The 19,805-nt window shown below is 37.9% G+C and overlaps 1 protein-coding gene across 1 annotated transcript; it reads right to left on the bottom strand.

Moving 5' to 3' along the window:
• Positions 1-10,646: 10,646 nt before the first annotated feature.
• On the bottom strand, positions 10,647-16,474 carry NEXMIF (neurite extension and migration factor). Its single transcript, XM_028101406.1, has 3 exons — positions 16,396-16,474; positions 11,333-15,704; positions 10,647-10,740 (listed from the first exon to the last, which is right to left on the bottom strand). Exons 1-3 carry the CDS (start codon positions 16,472-16,474, stop codon positions 10,647-10,649), a joined length of 4,545 nt encoding a protein of 1,514 aa, XP_027957207.1.
• Positions 16,475-19,805: the final 3,331 nt, after the last annotated feature.

The following is a 19,805-nucleotide window of genomic DNA, read 5'->3' as shown; positions in this document are numbered from 1 at the left end:
AAGAGAGAGTCAAAGTCCCATTTTGCTCACTGTGACATTGCCAGTACCTAGCACAATTCTTGGCATATAGTAGGTGCTGAACAATAGTTCGTTGAATTAATGAATTGATTCATGAATAAATGTCCATAGTTAATTCAGTAATTTCTACTCTTGCCATAGCAACCCAGATGATACATTGAATCATGGGTTTTACATTAAAAGGCACAACCTTCCAGTATAATAGTAGTTAATATTTATTGAGCATTTATAATATATATATCAGCCACTATTTTAAATGTTTTATATGCATTATGTCATTTAATTCTCCTTCAAGTTCTATGAGAATGGTACCATAATTATTCTCATTTTATTGATGGAGAAATTGAGATAGGTCTTATTGTCAACAGGAGGAGAAGCTTGGATTTAATCCAAGGCAGTCTACTTCACACTCCATGCTCTTAAATGTTAAACTATTTTCCAGGTGGGGAAATTGAGGCCCAGAAGGGAAATGACTTGTCCAAGTTTTTATAACCAATTTAGTGGCAAAGCCAGGAAGAGAACCCAGGTATCTTGATTAATAATTTGTAACTTTTAACTATGTCACTCTGCCACTGATAATAAATTAAGTCTATTAATGAAACTATTATGCATATCATTATATGTATTACATGCAATATTAAACATATTATGATGTTAAATATGATGACTTAATTTTATCTTTATTTTTTTAAAGATTTTATTTATTTATTTGACAGAAAGAGAGAGCACAGGCAGGGGGAGCTGCAGGCAGAGAGAGAGAGAGAAGCAAGCTCCCGGCCAAACAGGGATCCTGATGTGGGGCTTGATCCCAAGACCCTGGGATCATAACCTGAGCTGAAGGCAGATGCTTAACAGACTGAGCCACACAGGTGCCCTTAATTTTGTCTTTAAAATGACGTCTTTCTCCAAATAAAGATTAAAGACTCTTTGAACTACAAGTTTACTCATTTTCTTAATTTGTAGCCTAATGAAAGAAAACCAAATACTTGAGGGTAGGGAGCTGGAGTGATTTCTAAGGAATCAAAATAAGTGCTATTAGGAAAATGCTGTTCACGTCTGTTAAACAATAGCAAATGCTAATAAGTATTACCCAACTGCCCACTTGGTGCTGAATTCACAAGTGTAATCAAAATAAGACTATGGGAGCACTAGTCTTGTTATACTAGGGTTTTTTGGCAGAGACTCTGGGATACAGATATATTAATTTGTCCCAAATCATGTAGCTAGTAAGTGGTGGATTGAGGCTCACACTCAACTCTGATTCCAAAATAGGGGAAGGGTAGAAGGTGAGATATTGGTTATTGGGAGTGGTATTTTGTGATATTAGTTCCTCCATAACAATGGATGGAAGTTTTTTTCTTCTCAAGTGCTTAAGAACAGCAAATCATTAGTTACCTTACATGTGATTATTCAACTTAAACTGATCAGTGAGTGTTTTTCTATTTTAGTTGTTAAATTGTACCTCTATGTTTTATTTCTGGGCTCCTAAAGGGCAGGTTAGGTTTTTTATTTTCTTAGCATCTAGTACAAAGCTGATATAGAATCAAATCTTTATTGAAAAATGATTAATGTCAGTATTAATATTTATCATCCTATTTTTGAAGTAGTATAGACAATATGGTTTATGTTAGAAATAAATGTCTTGAGTTAGAGACATGGGGTTTTGATGGGGCAAGCATGAAAGTCAGCTCTGGTGAAAGTCTTTGAAAACTATTAGTTGTGTGTTCTTAAGAAAGTTTATTTGGCCTGTGTCCCGATTTACTTAAAGGTAAAATATGGAAGATACCTTCCTTGCAGGGTTGTTGTGAGAAATGATAATTCATGTAAAGTGCCTGGCACATAGTAGACAATAAATAAATGATAGTATTATCTTGGGTCAGTGTAGAAGAGGAGACAGACTAAGAAACTCCATTATGATGTGGGGAAGATGTTTTGGGAAATTGATGCCCTTCATACAGAAGTTCCTAATCTGTAAATCCTCTGAAATTCTATTAAAAAAATTGAGTATGTTCATTTTCCTGGGGCAAAGGCCCATTGATTTCATTAGATTATAAAAGTGCTATGTAGCCTGAAAGGTTTAATAACCACAACTCTAATTACTTTAAATAGAATACCATATTAAAACAGTGTCATAATCACTCCTCCCCTAAACTAAGTCCAACAAAAGGTCAGCTCCAAGACAGATCAAATGTCTTTAGACAAAGGATCTGCCACATTCACCCTAAACCTTGGTAGTTTCTCAACTTTGGCCAAGAAAGAAAAAAAGGGATGTAAGACCACTGGGAATAGAATGGAACCACTCATCTACTCCAACCCTGCGATTACTTTAGATCAAGAAAAATCTTTTCCTAGGGCCATGTTCACCAGAATACACTTCTGAATCATGCACAGAGTGAAGAATATACATTTGTAATCTCCATCACATTGGGAACTTATTGAAATTGAGAGAAAGCCTCAGAGCATTAGATGGGTCCAATCCTGGGGGCTTCAACTGCTCTGCCCCTTGTCCTTTGTCCTCCCCCACTCCTCTAGCCCTGAAATTCAAAACTTCTTTTTACTGTTTAAAGGGTTTGGAAGCTTTGTTTCAGTCTCTTATGGACCATGATGAAGAGAAAAAGACAACATAGTGCAGGGGTGCCTGGGTGGCTCAGATGGTTAAGCCTCACGATCTCCAGGTCCTGGAATCAAGCCCTGTGTAGGCTCCCAGCTTGGTGGGGAGTCTGCTTCTCCCTCTCCCTCTGCCTCTTCCCCTGCTCATGCTCTCTTTATCTCGCTGTATCAAATAAATAAATAAATAAATAAATAAATAAATAAATAAATAAATAAATAAATCTTTTTAAAAAAGACAACATAGAGCACATTTAATAAAGCACTGTCTCATTGTATTTTGGTGTTAAAATGATCTTCTGTGAATTAATAATAAATAATTTTTTCATAGTTTTTTTAGATGACTTTATTGAACAAAATAAAAAGTTGACAATTCTATAGAGATTCTCCTCTCCATTTCTTTCTCCTTACTGAGAATTTCCAGGGTGTGAAAACCAAGTCTGGAAATCACTGAATTAAGACAATGTTGCAATAGCCCAGGTGAAATACCACAAACATGAAAAACCATGAAATTAACGCAGTGCCAATGGGGATAGAAAAGCAGGAGAATTGAGAGGTACCAATTGAATGAAAAGATGGAAGAGAAAGGAGTTGCTGGTGAACCTTGTTCCCTGGCTTGCGTCACTAATTGGATGAATGGCAGCGTCGTTCACTAAGTTAAAGCACACTCAGAGGGTAAAAGGATTATGGAATGATCTTGAATAGGTGAGTCTGAGAAACTTGCAGACTGTCCAAGTGGAGATAGCCAGCCTATAACTGGGGCTGGGGACTCAGGAGAGATTTGCAAAAATCTAAGTGGTAGTTGAAGTGGTGGAAGTGAATGAGATCATTCTATGAGAATAGTGGGCTACTATCTCATACACATTTTTCAATTTCTTTGAGTAATGATATTTAAAACCAAGGAAGTGGCTGTTGGCTTGTGTATGCCACAGTGACCAGGGCTCCAGGCTCTGATGGATGGTTCACATGATCTGGGCACTTGGGAGCAAAGCCCAGCTTTTCTATGCATACCCAATTTTAAAATACTGAGCACAGTGGGGATAGAGCTTGGGGATGTCCTGATTAAAAGAGACAGGGTCTTTGGGTGGGTGGTAAATAAAATGATGTAGGAAATGTAGGGAATTACGGAAAATCTGACATTTTTGGGGTACGAAGCAAATTAGCATTTATAACTTTTTTAAGAGTATTCCAACAGAAGCATATTTATTTATATATTATATTGTGTTTTTTTAAATTTTTTATTATGTTATGTTAATCACCATACATTACATCATTAGTTTTTGATGTAGTGTTCCATGATTCTAGCAGGAAGGGAAAAAAGCATTTATAACTTTTAATAAACAACTTTAACACTTTGAGAGGACTACATCTCTGCAAAATCCATCTGGACCACAAAACAAGGACACCATTTTTTCTGAGGTCTTTGAAGATGGGACACACTAGGAAATGATTCCCCAATTTGAGGGGCAGAAGAATCCCCTGCAAAAAACTCTAGCCCAGTGTTTCTCAAACTTTAACATGCACACAAATTATCTAGGAATCTTGTTAAAATTCAGATTCTGATTCAGTAGAATTGGTGTAGGGCCTGGCATACAGCATTCCTAACAAGTTTCCAGATGATAGTAATGCTGTTGCTCCTACTCAAAGTGTTACTCAAAGCACAGTTAGAACTTTCTATGGCAATTTAACATTGGTCAATGGACTTGTCTCAAATAGGGTACCAGATCTTTGCAATTCTTTCCATTTTCCCTGTTATGTTTGTTTTGAAATGTAATTTTACATGTTGAATCAAATACATTAGGGCTTTTATTTCTTTTTATTTTCCATTTCAATTGTAAAGAAGTTTATTCCTATTGTGTTTTATAACAGTACCAGTTTGTGATGGACAGAGGAAAAAGATCAGTCCCTCACCAGAGATAGTTTGAGAAACACTGCTCTAGACAACCAAGGTTTTTTAAAGTTTTTATTTAAATTCCAGTTAGTTAACATACAGTGTAATATTAGTTTCAGGTGTACAATATAGTGATTCAATACTTTCATACATCACCCAGTGCTCATCACAAGTGAACTCCTTAATCCCCATCACCTATTTAACCCATCCCCCCACCCACATAACCTCTGGTAAACATCAGTTTGTTCTCTATAGTTAAGAGTCTGTTTCTTAGTTTGCCTCTCTCTCTCTCTTTTCTTCCCCCTTTGCTCATTTGCTTTGTTTCCTAAATTCCACATATGAGTGAAATCATATGGTATTTGTCTTTCTCTGACTGACTGATTTCACATAACATAATACTGTCTAGCTCCATCAATTTCTAGACAATGAAGTACTTTTTATTTGGGACATAGAATTTATTTAGAAATGGTTTGATTTGTTACATATGATTCCAAAGCAGTATTTTTAAACTTTTCTTTTTATTTATTCCATAAACAATAACAAAACTCAGCTAAGTACATTATGACAGTTTCACCATACACTCAGTCACAAATATTTAAAACCTTTGCAACAAGAACAACAAAACCAGAGGTGTTACAAGAATAATTTACAAGAAAATCTATAAAACAGCAAGAAGCTCACAAATGTTCATTTTCATTTGCACAAGATCACTACACTCTTTCACAACATGTTTTGTGTTACAAAATTCCCAACAAAAGTGTATTTTTTTCTTTGTATTATGGTTTCTAAAACCAGAAACTTTGAAGTAAATATCCTTTTATTAGCACCCAGTGGTGCAGAAAAAGGAAAACTCTCACATACAGACACTTCACAGCACTTTTCTAAGAAAAATATACACTTACAAAATATGTTACAAATTGGCACACTTAAAAATATACAAGATTTTGTAGGCGTCTTAAGAGTGATCCTTAAGCTTTATACTTCAATTGACTCTACAGATTATTTATAAAGCTTAACTCTGAAAGAAAAAAGGCAAACAATTTCCTAACATTTTAAAGTTGCAGTGTCATATGTCAAACAGAAACTTAAGTTACATTCATAAAAAGGGCCTCTAACATGTTTATTTTAAATTTTCTTAAATGTTTAAAGGGCTTGGGAGAGGAGAACAATGGAGATAATAGTTTCTTTAGCACCATAAATCAGTACTTTACCAAAGAGGTGCATTCAGTTTTATGGAAATTAAATTAAGGACTAGTACATTCAAAACTGTAGGCAGCAAACTCTAGTCAGTGCTACAGGTATCCCAGTAGAGCATTTTAAGCTTTCTACCCTCCTCACCAGGAGTCAAAAACAAAAGACCTCTTCTAGTTTTTGTTCTAAGCCTTTTCTTTTGTGCTGTAAAACCAGGTATCTCTGAAAGAAGCAGAGTGATTTAAACATCTTCTTTCTTCTTTCTGAAGAGGATGTCTAAGACTCAGAAACCACTGAGCCTGATAGATGGACAAACATCTTTTCCATTTCATGTCGAGTGTTTCTTTTCTACTTACCCAGATACTGATTTTTAAAGCCTCATTGACACCTTACACTTTTGTACCAATCCTCTTTCCTTTACATTGTCCTTCTCCAATGTTTCATCTCTTAGTTATGATTCTGAAATGAAGAGTACATCTCAAGTATCATGTAGCTGCAATGGGAGCTCTGCTTCATGACTGTAGCTACTGTTTAATGCTCTGAGTAAAAAAATGTGCCTTAAAGGGTAGCCTGTGTACTGCCATCAAAATAATCCCATGCTGGCTGAGGACCTTCAAGTTGATGACAGTGTTTCCCAAGTTAAACAGCACAGCTAAAAATTATCCCCCCTTATTCGGGTCCTTGAGAAACCTTCACAAAAATCCCTGGCCTACACTGGGTTGACAAGATTCCTATTTATCCCTAGTTACTAAAATGTTTGGTTTTGGTACTAAATCTTCTAAACATAGTGGTGGGCTTAGTGAATTTTATGATTAGAAAATAAATCTCATATTAATTTTATTTCATAAAAGGACATATTCCTATAATAAGCTATCATTTAAAAAATCCTAAATAAAAATAAAACTCCAGAAATTAGATAATTTCTTAATAATCCAGGAGAAAACAAACACTTAAGTTCTAGCACTAGTTAGGACTAGCTAGTGCTCCATTCTCCTCTTCAGGGCAGAAACTCAGCTCTCTTCAATTCTTGGAACTGTTCTGAGAGCATCTGTAAATTGAAGATGTGGTGGATCTGCGTCAGACCAAGAGCAAGCTTGGTTAAGAGGTCCTTGGATATGGTTTTTCTCCTTTAAGCAGTAAATGCTCATCAGGACCCACTAAAACAGAAATTCACTAGAACGGCAGAACCTCACATAACAGGACATAGGATGCTAATCAGAGCTGTTTACAGCTTTTGAAGCATCCTTTATGCTTCTCCCTCTTACATACATGCTTAACCCCCTCCCTGTCCTCCCTCCCCCCTGCACACATACAGATGCTTCTCAGCAAGGAAAAAGGTCAGAGAAGGTGAAAGTTGTCACAAAAGCCCACCTAGCACCAAAGACTTCAGGGAGATGACTGAAGAAGTGATGGTCAAGGTAGTGCAGGAGGTTTGAAAAGATTTAGGAGAAGGTAAGGCCTTAACACATAATTGCACAGAATAACAAGAAGTCAGAAGAGAAAGCTGAGAGGAAGCAGCATATGTGAGGAAGCTGGTATATGAGATGCTGGAGAGGCCACTGGTTTAAGCCAGTTATCACAGCCCAAACATAACCCCCAAAGTTTCAAAGAACTTTGGTCAAGGCTACTATTTCAGCACCCTCTCCACATAGTCTAGCACCTAACCAGGGCAGAAAGGGGATCAGAGATAGTTTTACACACCTTCAAGGAAAGGAGTTTCTAACTTTCCTTAGTCATGCAATATAATTCTCTCTCTCTCTCTCTTTCTCTCTCTCTCTCTCTGTGTGTGTGTGTGTGTGTTTAAAATTAGATTTGAAAGTGGCCAAGACAATTAAAGGTAATTAAGAGTGAGAAGGTTGCCCTCTGAAATTCCAGGAGTAGCCTGGCTAAGGTTCTTAAACTCTGATACTTTGAGGAGGTGGAATATAAGATTATAAAAGAAGAAAAGTTCCAAGACCAACGACTGAAATTAAATAAGAAGAATTAATGGAGAATACCATTATCAGGAAAATAAAGATTAAATGGGATTCTGTTGAGGAGGCATTAATAGGAAGCAGCGTCTCAAAGAGATGTTAGAAGGGAGTAGCAAGATGGTTTCAGACCAAGGAAAATTCCATATATCTGACTTGAAATATCAGTGATAGGGCAAAACACTATTTTTATATCAGTGGTCCTCACTCCACTAAGGCAGATGGTTGAATAAGGGGTCTCCAAAAAGTCAGGCCTACTATGTTGTGACAGGAGGAAAAAAAAAATTGTGAGCACTGACAGGACCAAAAAAGCCATAAAAACTGAAGTACTCAGAACATAATATACTGAGAGGATATTAAGCAAAATTAAAAGAATAAACATTTTCTGCCTTGTCCTATTGCTCATTAATCAAAATTAGTTTCTTGTTATGTTTTAGTAGAAAATGATTGATTACAAGTCACAGATACATATGTTAAAAACATAATGCACTGTAGTAGGCCATTAAAAACGGTACTTTAAAATGTCAATTCTCTTTGGAGAAAGGGATGAACCATGCCCTAGAATTGGCCCCAAATGGGCTCCATAGGAGCAATTGAAAGAGCATCCATTCCAAAGGACTTGTGATAGCAAGTTCTGACAAGGAAACTGTTTCTGAAAGTTTCAGGCTGTCCTTCTACCCCACCCCCACCCCATTTTCCAAAGCGGAACTGAGAAAAACTAGGACAACTCCTCCCATATTTTTTTTATAAAACACATTGTACCCATGGAACATTTTCTTTATTTCTTCTCTAATTGCCACCTTTTGATTACATAGAAAGCACTCCATTCCTGTAAGTGACTTTGAGGTCTGGAGTCTTGGGGATCATAATACAGGTTGAGTTGGTAATTCCAAGCCAAAATTTAGCTGCAAAACAGAAAAAACAAAAACAAAAACAAAAACAAAACAAAATCTAGTTCCTAAGAACCAGCCATAGCATTAAGCATAAACAGCTAGCTATCAGAGTGGAGAAATAGAAGAAAGTGTTCCAGTTTGATTAATTTCCCTTCTGGATGGCAGCTGTAGAGTAGGAGACAAGTTTCATCTGGTGCCTTTCCATTAAGTAATTGTCTAAGACTCACCACACACAAAGCATCAAAGCCTAGGAACAGGCCTGAAGCAGCCTCACAAAATGCTCCTCACCACTCATTCCCATAGACACACACAATCACACCATCAAGAACACAGGCTTGTTCATTTTACTACCTAGTTATAAGTAGTAGAGCAGGCTGGTGAAAGGAATCATGGACTGGGAAGTGTATGTACTTATATATGTGACAGGCTTCCTTCCATTTCTCTCTGACTACTTTCAAATGTTGCTTCTCTGTTTGTGAATATATTTAGGTGGCAATGACTAGGTAGGTTTATATTTTGCTTAAATTTTTCCTTTTGAAACATCTTCCTTTTTTTTAATCTCCCTTTCCCCCACCCACTTATTCTCCACCCTCCCACCCACAGCCTATATATTCACAAGTTAATAGGTTAGTAACAGTATTAGTAAGAATAGTAAGAGTAACAACGACAACAACCAACAACATTAATAATATTAATCCCCTATATCTGTATAGCACTTTACGATCTACAAAGCGCTTTTACATCCATTATCTCATCTGTGCCATAATGCATCAGTCATCAGACACACAGGCCTTCAACTGTGCAAGGAAAATAGATCAAATGTTAGAAGTCAAGTGGTGAATAAAGGGGAAGAAAAAGCAACACTAGTAGTGTTGAAGCTGTGAACTTTAAAGACAAAAGGGGGAAGGGCAGAATAAAAATGTGATTTCAAAAATGTATATAAAAATTGAAATTTAAGTTTAGTGTTTGGCATCAAAAACTAGTCATCCTCAGACTAGTGTATATATATATGGCCCTGATTAGTTGTTACCACAAATTGTTAAACTTATCTAATATGTGTATGTAACTCATAGGAGTTGAACTGAGATGCCTTAACATTTTCTTTAAATGACATTGGCATTGCAAGATTAAACACTCAAAGAACACTAAAGCCATGATATGAGTGCAATTTTGACAAAACATTTATGAAACTACTTAAATAAAAGCAATCTATGTACTTCATTTATCATTAGTGTTGATTTTATAGCTATTTTATAATTTATCCCAGACTATTATAAAATATATAAAACTGAGATATAAAGTATCAGCAATATAACTTTGCACTTTAAATAATTTTCAGCTACAGATTTTGCTTTTAGAAAACAAACTTAAAGCAGCTGTTTTGTTTCCTTGTAAAAGGTTCTGTAAATGCATATATTAGGTCCCTGATGGACTTAGCTGTTGTGACTTCCAGACTTTTTCAACAATTGAACTTTTAGACAATGGAACAGACAAAACTTTATTGTGCCTTATTTGTTTATGTTTCCACACAGGACAGTAGAGTTTAAAATTTCAAAATAATGTATGTATGCATATATATTTTTTAAAAATCCATTAATGAGCTTTAAACTGTGGGGTGAATGTGTGAGATGAGGTAAGGAAATTTGGCACATTTCAAACAGTATCCTTTAAGTTTTGGTAAATTGTGTAACACAACATTATTTTTCCACTGTGATCTATAGGTGCTATCCACATAAGTGGGGGTGGTTAATAGCAAGAATCACTGGAATGTTTCTAGTAAATCAACAGGGACAAGCTCCCCAAATACTCACAACCAAATGTTGATATAGAAGTAAAAATATATACAATACAGTCACTTGTTTGTAGTTTGGCACAATGTTTTCCTTTTTTTCCTTGGGTAAATAGTGCATAAACTACTTGTGCAACTGTATGACTTTTGAAGTCTTTTACATAGAACATCAGATTAAAATTTGCTTCCAAAGACTTATTCCCACACTTCAAAATTCTTTTCTTTAAGCACTTACATGTCAACATACATACCACAAGGCATATTTTGAAAGAAATAAAACACAAACATCAAATGTCTTTCTGGAAAATGTGAGTTTCTTCTTCAAACACAGGTAAAACCCAAAATGCTGTTTCTGCTTTTAGGAGATTGTAGTTGGAATCCCTGCAGAAAAACCAAACAATTTATGCCACCTTAGTTAGCTTTAGTGTATGTCCCACAAAGGGATCATACAATCTAAATTTGTTTATATCATACTAAATGCTGTATGATGCAGAAAGAGATACAGATACAGGGGGCACTAGAAAGCACTCCTAATTGCCACACGATGAGATTTTGTTTTCCAAATTATGCTCTTTTTGCTTAAATGATCTTGCCCTTTGTCTATATAACTTTTTGATTCTGTTGTTCAAAATGTTTTTTACTGCAAAGCCCTTCCCTTCCCAAAATCATTCAAGAGCATATTTTAGTTCTATTTTCTCAATTAGTAAAAACTAATGCTGAACAGCAGAAAAAGTAGCCTTGTTAGAGTTTATCCCTAGTAAAGCCACAACAGAATTGCCCAATCTTTTGGGTGGCTTAAAGGTATAGGGATTTTCATGCACTTTTTTCTTTTTAATTTGAGAAAGAAGGGAATGGGACAGTTTCTTTCATGCAAACTTTTGCTTTCAAGAAGGAAAAAATGAGGGACTGTGGGCTTAGCAGGTAGTAGGAAAGCTAAGGGTACATCATCTCAGCCATTTTAGTGCAGTATTACCTCAGTTTTTCAAAAGAAGCTGTCCCAGCCTCATCCTTGTGGACCTGTTCTCGCTCCACGCACTTTCCCTTACACTTCTCATCTCTCAGGGCCTTGGAGCTGGATTTGTGACGATATAATTTTTTGTGTGTTGGTCCATTATTGCCTAAAGTGCTCAGGTTATTATACTTTTTATCAAAGAAGGCAGAGCAAGAGTCCTCATAACCATGCATGTTTGCACGACCAGGATCACCTATCACTGCTTTCCCATTGCTTTTACTCACACCCTTGATGGACCTGTGATTCTTAGTGGCTCCTGGGGACCCACTGTTGACCTTTTTCTTAGATTCCTGTGGTGTCCCAGCCAATATTTTGAGGGTTTTTAATTTTAGGCTATTAGACTCTGGGGAGTAGAATATGTTGGGGTCCCCATGGTGCTCCATGGGTTCCCAAAGGGGCTCTATGGAGGCCATCATGAATCTCTGCACATCTGCCATACCAGAGGCGATGTTGGATAAGATATAGGAAGGCTCCTGAAATTCCCGTTGGTCATCATCAAGGAGGTTATTGGTGTTGGTGCCCATGTTCAGGTCGCTCCAGGCTGGGCTACTCTCCTTCCCCAAAGTCCAATCTCCAGAAAGTCCCTTTTGACTTGGCATCTTCATGGAGGTCACAGGACTACCATGTTGGATACATTCAGCCAATGACTTCCCTGTGGAGGATATGCTGTTGATTTGGCTTCCCCCACGGCCAATGCCAATTTGCATTTTCTCTCCATTGATTGCAGCCATATATTTCCCTTTCTTTGTTGACTTAGGGGCCTGGCGGGAGGTTTTGCCAGGTGGCTTTTCAATCCCTTTGTTGTTGGCTTTGACAGATTTTTTCCTGGTGTTTTTCTGAGAAGAGCTTTGGTTCATAGCCCCACTCTTGTTGGGTGAACTTTTCTTTCTTGATTTTGACACTTTGTTGTTAGTACTCATTTGACCAGATGGATCATTAAATGCTGATAGGCAAGGAGTTTTTTGGAGCAGGCTGACAGAATCCTCATCATTGAACATATGGAACTGAAACTGATGATTATTTAAAGTAAATCCATCATCCACTTGGACCTGCCGTGAAAGGGTACTGCAGTCCCACTTGATTTTCTCCATATTGCCCAATGGTCCTGGGACACCCTCTTGGAACCCCTTCAGTGTTCCTAATGTCTTGATACTCTCACATCTGGTGATTTGAGGGGAAAGACTGGGGGTGTCAGGTGGGGATATCTCTGAGAGAGATGAGTGGCGGAATTTGTCAGGAGTGAAGTTGGAGATATCCAGGAGGTCAGTGGACTCCTTTAATGGTGTTATCTCATCAATGCTCTGCTGGATCACCAGCTTGGGGCTGCAGTGGGCCAGGAAGTCATCAGTAATATCATCATCACCATCTTTTTCACAGGATTTCAAGCTTAAGGAGCAATAATTGCTTGAGTTGACAGAGAGTGGGGCCATTGAATCAAAGCTAAAGAGCCGATCATCATCCATATTGGCTGGGCCCTGCTGGAAAGGAAAGCATATCTCTCCATTATTAAAGTGACATAATTGGTAAGAGTCATCAGATGGGAGTTGGGTGTCTTGCACAGAGGCATATAGGACCTTGTTGCAATTACTGCCACCACTATTGAGGCAGATTCGATTGTATGTTGTAGCTGTGAGGTTATTTTCCATGGGGACTACTTGGGAGACTCCAAATTCATTAGATTGGGTTGGAGCTATCTCCCTTGAGACTTCAGCCATGAATTCCTGGGGACCAGAAGTAGGCTTGTTGGACCACACATTTCCATAGTTGCTTGATTCTATTTTGAAGTTTTGGGATGACTGCTGCAGCTCAGACTCAGAGGATGAGGAAAGCACACAGTCCTGGGCAGGCTGGAGAGGCACAAAAGATTTTTCTGTTTGAGTGAGGCTGCCTTCATTTTGCTCTGGGGAATGGTGAGCGAAGTATGATATACCAGTATTATTTGACAAATCAGAAGCATCTAACAATGTCTGCAGATACCCTCCAGGGATAACAGGTATATTGGTGGCAACATTAGCAGATGATAGAGGCATTTCAGAAGAGCAGGTGGTTGGTAAGAAAGTAGAATTCTTAGCAACCTTTGCCTCATGAAATTCAGATAGATGAGAACTGTTTGAGGTCCCAGGAATAGCTTCATTCTTTAAAGTAGCCATAGAGGATTGATCTTCCAAAAGAGGGCTCATTTGAACAATTGGTTTGCTTTCTTGCCCAGCTTTGATTTTCTTGGATTTTAACCTGGCTTCACTTTTAAATTTGATTTTGTTGAGCACTTTCCTCTCTGGCCCCTTAAATCCTGCATCTTGGGCTTTGACTTTCACTGAGTCAGGGCCTGTGACGTCATTTAAATGTGATCCATTTGCACAGCCGGGGACAGCCAGAGGTGTTGACTTCAGTGTACCTTTCAGGCCTCCATCTTCTTTACGAGTACTACTTTGCCTCTGATCACTGCAGAATGAAATCTGCTTACCACTTGCTGAAGTTTCCACAGATGGGATTCTTTGAATCCTGTGCCTATTGCCAAGTTTAGATTTTCGTTTGCGAGCGGGTGGCAGGAATGACACCTCAAAGCTACCTGGTTCAAAGTTTTGTTTTTGGCATAAGGGTATCTTGTTGGAGTCAGTGTTGCTGTTTCTCTGTTTTTTCTTCTTCTGCCAGAAACCCTTCAAGGGGGCCAGCTTGGCATATTTGTTGAGCTGATTCTCACTTAAATTTACTGTTGTCTCACTGGAATCTACCCTACCCAACTTCACCAGCATGTTCTTCTCACCTTTAAAGCGATTGATGATGATATATTTGATAATAACAGGAGGCTCCTTACGAGTTACTTTTCTTCTCTTTTTGGGACACCATTCATCATCATCTTCCTCTTTGGAACCACCTGGCAGCCATTCCTTCCTCTCATTTACTTTTTCACCCTCTAGTGAGTCAACATCATATAGATAGTCTTCACTGTACCTGACTTTTCTCTTGGCTCTAAGCCCATAGTTCTGCTGGGAGGAGGAGCTGCCAGAATTAGTGTCCCGAGCCATATAGCGGCTACAGTCCTTGATCTCCCCCATGGCATCATAAGAGACCTCAATGAAGGAACTGTCATCACTGAAATTCCCTGATGCCTCCAATGAATTGGTAAGATGGCCCTGCTTTGTATTCTTAAATTGCCCTACTTCAGTCCCACTGCATGGTTTATTTAAGGCAGATTTTTCTCCATTATCCTTTTCATCCTTTTTCTCTACACCCTTGTCTTCCTGTTCCTCTTCTTTGCCTTTCTTCTTGTCCAAGTTTTTATCCTCCTCCCCCCAGATGATATTCACATCAGGGACCTTAAACTGGGAAAGATCGCTGTTCTGCTTCAGGACCCCACTCTTAGACTCCCGCTTGGGGCAAGTAGTAAAGACACTGGGGAAAAAGTTGAATTGGGCATCCTCCTGCATTAGAAGGGTGGTCTTGTCTCGAACATTGTCTTGGAAGGACTCATATCTAATTTTCAAGGAACAGACATCACTGCCCAATGTTGATTCATCATCATCAAACATGTAGTTATCCACATCTTCTTCAGAGAATAAGTTGACAGACAGCTCATTTTTGGAACAGAGGTCAAGTAGTTCAATCTTACTCTCACTAATGAAAGTCTCAAAGTAACCCCAATCCTGATTGGAATTTGCCAGCAAAGCCTCTTCCGTATTACACTTGTCTAACAGTAATGCCTCATAATAACTTTTCTGAGCTGGATCCTCCAAGTCGATGTCAGATTTCTCAGCTTCCCGTTTTTCTCCCGCCCTTGATTTGTGCAGAGGAAAACCTAGGAGCTGGTCTGAGAGCAACTGCTCTCCATATTTCATGTTTTCTCCAGCATTAATACACTGAATCCCTATATCAGAAACTGCACAGGTTTCATAATCCTTATTTAGATCACCAACTTTCAGACTGATCCCTGGCTCAGGATCTACTGCATCCTTGGATTCCATGAAGCAGCCCAAACAAGTCCGGCTTGGCTGCATGAGGCAGTCCCCATTCAGAGCTGACATGCCTGCAGGCTCCATTATGGCGAATGGAGCTTTCTCACACTCATTGGGCAGTGACCATGTATGCAGGCTTTTTGCAACACCAGATGTAAGGGAGATGGCATTCACAGAAGCACTATTAGCAGCATGCTCAGGTGCTTCAATTAACCCCAAAGGAGAAGGAGGGCTCTGCATACAAGGTTTCTTAGAAGGCAGAGGCAGGAGACCCCTGGGATACATCAGGGTCTCTTTTTGAACCACCGGTATAGGCTGGATTGGTGCCGTAGCTTCTAGAGCTGCCAATGACTTTATTGCCACATCCTGGTCCTCTGAATCTGGAGAAAAGGGAAGGAAATGACAGAAATAAAGTTAAAGGTCTTAGACCACACTCATTAACTCTCTTTCCCTTGATCAGTTTCTGGTACTTGATCTTATATAAGCTAAGGCTCAACTTTTCTGGCTTTAGAACTGGAAAATACAAAGTTAAAGAATAACACTGATTTTATATTGAACATTCACACAAGTGAAAAATAGTACTTGTTTAGATTAAGCTTTTTCTTTAGACACAGACAGAGCTCTCCTCAGAAATAAGGAAATAATTGGACTGCTTGATCAATTTGAAAGTCAAGGCTCTCAGGGTGGGAAAATGCTCAGGTGGGATAGTTATGGTTTTAAGCTATAAAACTTAGTCCTGTCATTCAGACCTCTGTTCTGGAAGCTGCTCTGCATCTAGACGTTCCAAGCCACACATCAGAGCATATTTCTAATTCACTATGAATTTTGAGGAACTTAAGTGTTCATCTAACAGAGATGGTTTGCAAAAGCAAAGTGTTTGGATTAGCTAGCTCTTAAAAACCCTTCTAGCCCAGTTAGAAATTTGGTGGAACAAAATTTAGGATTAATATCAATCTCAGAGGCACCCTAGACTTAACCTGCTCCAAGTGTCCATTTTATGGACACTAAAAATCTACAGTAATAACAAAAGACTACTAGGAGAGATAGTATATACTATAATTAAATTCTTACCATTTTCTTTGACCCCATTAATCAGAGTGTTTTCTCCATTGGCTGAGGCAACAACAGCCTTATCTTGTTGGTTATCCATGAATGTAACCTCTTATTGTTTCATTCCAAGTCCAAATGCTGTCCAACCTGCACATTTCAAATATATAATGTTAGTCAGTAAATGTATTTTTTTCTCTGTTTTAAGGTTATTTCAGTTAGATAGGTCTTAAAAGGCTCACTGGAATTTATGTTTCCAGACTAGCTTCTTTGTTTACTATTTTTTTTCATAGTTTATACCTACTATATAAATCAGTTTTTAAAATTTTATTTAAATTCAAGTTAGTTAACATATAGTGTAGTATTGGTTTCAGGAGTATAATTTAGTGTTTCATCACTTACATATAATGCCCAGTGCTCATCCCAACAAGTGCCCTCTTTAATACCCATCACCCATTTAGCCCATCCCCCACCCACCTCCCTCCAACAACCCTCAGTTCTCTTAACTACACCGTCTCTTATGGTTTGCCTCCCTCTCTGTTTTTTTATCTTACTTCAATTTTAAACTTATACTTCATTCATACATCCTAGATACTTCTATCCCCTCTAGGCTACCATATTATTCATAATGGAAATCTGAAGAAGCAGGCAAACTTACACCTTCTTCCAGATAGGAATATATTTAACCTAATCATGGCCATCCACTTAGAAAGGATGCAAAGTGAAGTCCAGAGTGACCTGAGATAAGGAATGTATGCGTGTAGTGATTGGCTTTATTTCTGTTTGCCTCATTTCCACTTCAGATGATCTAAAGCTCTTCAGAAACAAGGCAATTCATACATACACACACACATATACATCACACTCAGCTTTTCTCTCTCTGTGCCTTAAAATTTGACTGCTAAGGATGGAAAGAGGCAGAGAATTCCTTTCCTGGTTTCTCAACGTTCATGACCTTAACTCTGTTATTGACAAATATTCCTCCCAGTCCACCAGGATTTTAAAATGTTGCTACAAAGAAAATCTGAAATTTCTGAAAAGGTCCCTATATCATCTGGTATTTTAGGGCATAGATTACATATCTATAGCCCTTTATCTCCTGCCCACCTACCTGGGTGGTAGGTATATGCAAAACAATAGAAAACAAGGCCACCTGAGATGGAGTTGTCTACCACATGCCATCAGAACATGTGATAGACATATAAATCCTTATTTATTACAACCTCCTTTTTCCTAGACCTTCTTCTCAGGCAAGTATCCATCCCTTTATTAAAGACACAGACTTCAGGGTGCCTGGGTGGCTCAGTTGGTTAAGTGTTCAACTCTTGATTTTAGATCAGGTCATGATCTTAGGGTCCTGGGATCAAGTCCCAGGTTGGCCTCTGTGCTCAGCAGGTAATTTGCTTGAGGATTATCTCTCTCCCTCTCCCTCCACCTCTCTCTCCCTCCCTCAAATAAATAAATAAATAAATAAATAAATAAATAAATAAATAAATATTTTTTTAAAAAGCACAGACTGCTGATGGCCAAGCAGCTATTACAAAAATCTCAAATGTATACTCACTTATCCTACCACATGAATAAACCATAAAAAGTAGGTACAGCTTTGATGGAACAAAAAGCAGTAAGCAGAATTTTACATGATTCAATCTCTATGATATTTTACCTATTTCTTTATCTGTAAAATAAGAAGTCTGTATTAGGCAACCACTCAGTTTTAAAAATGTCAGATTGTCCTGAGTTTCCCTGAACATTTATATATCAGAATTGCCAAACTTTCTTCTCATTTTATACAAGACCTGATTTGAGAGTAGCCAATAAACCACAGGTGCCAGGGAGAAGAGAAGGATATGCTTACTTGTATTTACACAGAAAGAAGGGCTGAAGATTTCTAAAAAGTGGGGAGGAGTGACTAGCAATTTCAAAGTCTCCATCCCTTGGCAAGAAGGGCTCATTTGTGGTGGAACTGAATAAACAGGTCAGATGATTGAGCTTCTGCTTCAGATAGAATCATATGGGTCAGATGGAATCATACTATTATCATGGATTCCTCTGTGCAACTTTCTTTTTAAGAAACTCAGTTGGAGGGTGCCTGGGTGGCTCAGTCTGTTAAGTGTCTAACTCTTGATTTCAGCTCAGGTCATGATCTCAGGGTCATGAGATCAAGCCCCGCATCCAGTTCCATGCTGGGCTTGGAACTTGCTTAAGTTTCTCTCTCTCCCCCTCTCCCTTTGTGCCACCCTGCTCATGCGTTCTCTCTCTCTCTAAAACAAAACAAAACAAAAATAAACTTAATTGAACTTCAGGTATCATTTTACTCTTAACACCCCCCTTCACTAACTCCATCTTGGCAGGGACTTGATAAAGGTCAAATTATTTGTAGATTTCAACAATTTAGTACCTTATTGTCCCTTATGCCTAAGTCTAGTTACAAGGAAGTCTATTTTCATCACCAGGAAGACCAAGACACAGAAAAACAAAAAATAAAATAAGGTCACCAAATAACATAATAGCAATCTATGAAAGAAACTCAAGTCTCCTGACCAAGAAACTAAGTGTTTTTTTCTTAAAACACAAAATGCTTTCTCTATAATTCTTACCACTTCCAACCCCTGGCCAAAACAAAGATATAGAACTGTAAGTTTCCACATGTTATTGATCTATACTTTCACCTTCTTTCAGGTAATAAGGAGCAGCTGCTTCAGACAAGGATTAATTATTAGTAAAAATTAATATATCAGAAAATATATGTAGGAGCAATATACTTAAGTATCAATAATTATCCAATGTTGTCACACAGGACAAGAACACTATGTCAGGGGACATATTAGTGCCATTGTAACTTTACTCCGGGATATTATTTTTCTAAGAACAAAAATTTCCTCTAATAGAAAATCTGATCAAGTACCCAGGATTTATGGTTCTAAGTTAAAGGGAATCATAAAGGGTTTAGAATAGACTAAATACAATTTGGCAAGAAATAAAGAAGAGGTGGAGAAGGTGATGGGAGCTTAATGAGTTGGAAAGGGGAGAGTAAAAGAAGGAATGAATACCCACCAGGTGCTAGGCTGGATATGGTTACAGATGTTATCTCATTTTGTACTTATAATTATCTTTTAGGATTGGCTCTATTAGGTTCACATTTTCTTTAAAAGGGAAAACTAAGTATAGATATTAAACTTAATGATTATCAATTATTTGGGCCTTTGTTCTGCAGAATTAGAAGGCTAAACCCTGTTCCTTTCCTATATCTTTTCAAAACTCAGCTATGAGACAACCTGAAGTCATATATTTTCCCATATTTTTATTTATTTATATCTTGGTTGCTTATAAAAATGATTTGGGAGAGGGATTATAATTTTGTATCATAGGAATACAAACAGTTCTTGGCTTGCTTTAGCTTTTCCCCACTGATTAGCACTTTGGGACAACAA

The sequence above is a fragment of the Eumetopias jubatus genome, unplaced genomic scaffold, assembly GCF_037043125.1.
Source record: "Eumetopias jubatus isolate StellerSeaLion01/CBP00866 unplaced genomic scaffold, mEumJub1_p1.0 scaffold_11, whole genome shotgun sequence".
Lineage (NCBI taxonomy): Eukaryota > Metazoa > Chordata > Mammalia > Carnivora > Otariidae > Eumetopias > Eumetopias jubatus.
The sequence above is the reverse complement of the archived record's forward strand: the minus strand, read 5'-3'. Positions and strand labels throughout refer to the sequence as shown.

What these genes read in the sequence shown, in the direction of transcription:
- NEXMIF (XM_028101406.1), bottom strand. Translation starts at nt 16,474, where the DNA reads ATGGATAACCAACAAGATAAGGCTGTTGTTGCCTCAGCCAATGGAGAA. An exon ending in TAATGGGGTCAAAGAAAATG is followed by an intron (nt 15,705 to 16,395) that starts GTAAGAATTTAA and finishes CCTTTTCTCCAG; the next exon opens with ATTCAGAGGACCAGGATGTG. An exon ending in GCTTCTTTTGAAAAACTGAG is followed by an intron (nt 10,741 to 11,332) that starts GTAATACTGCAC and finishes GTTTTTCTGCAG; the next exon opens with GGATTCCAACTACAATCTCC.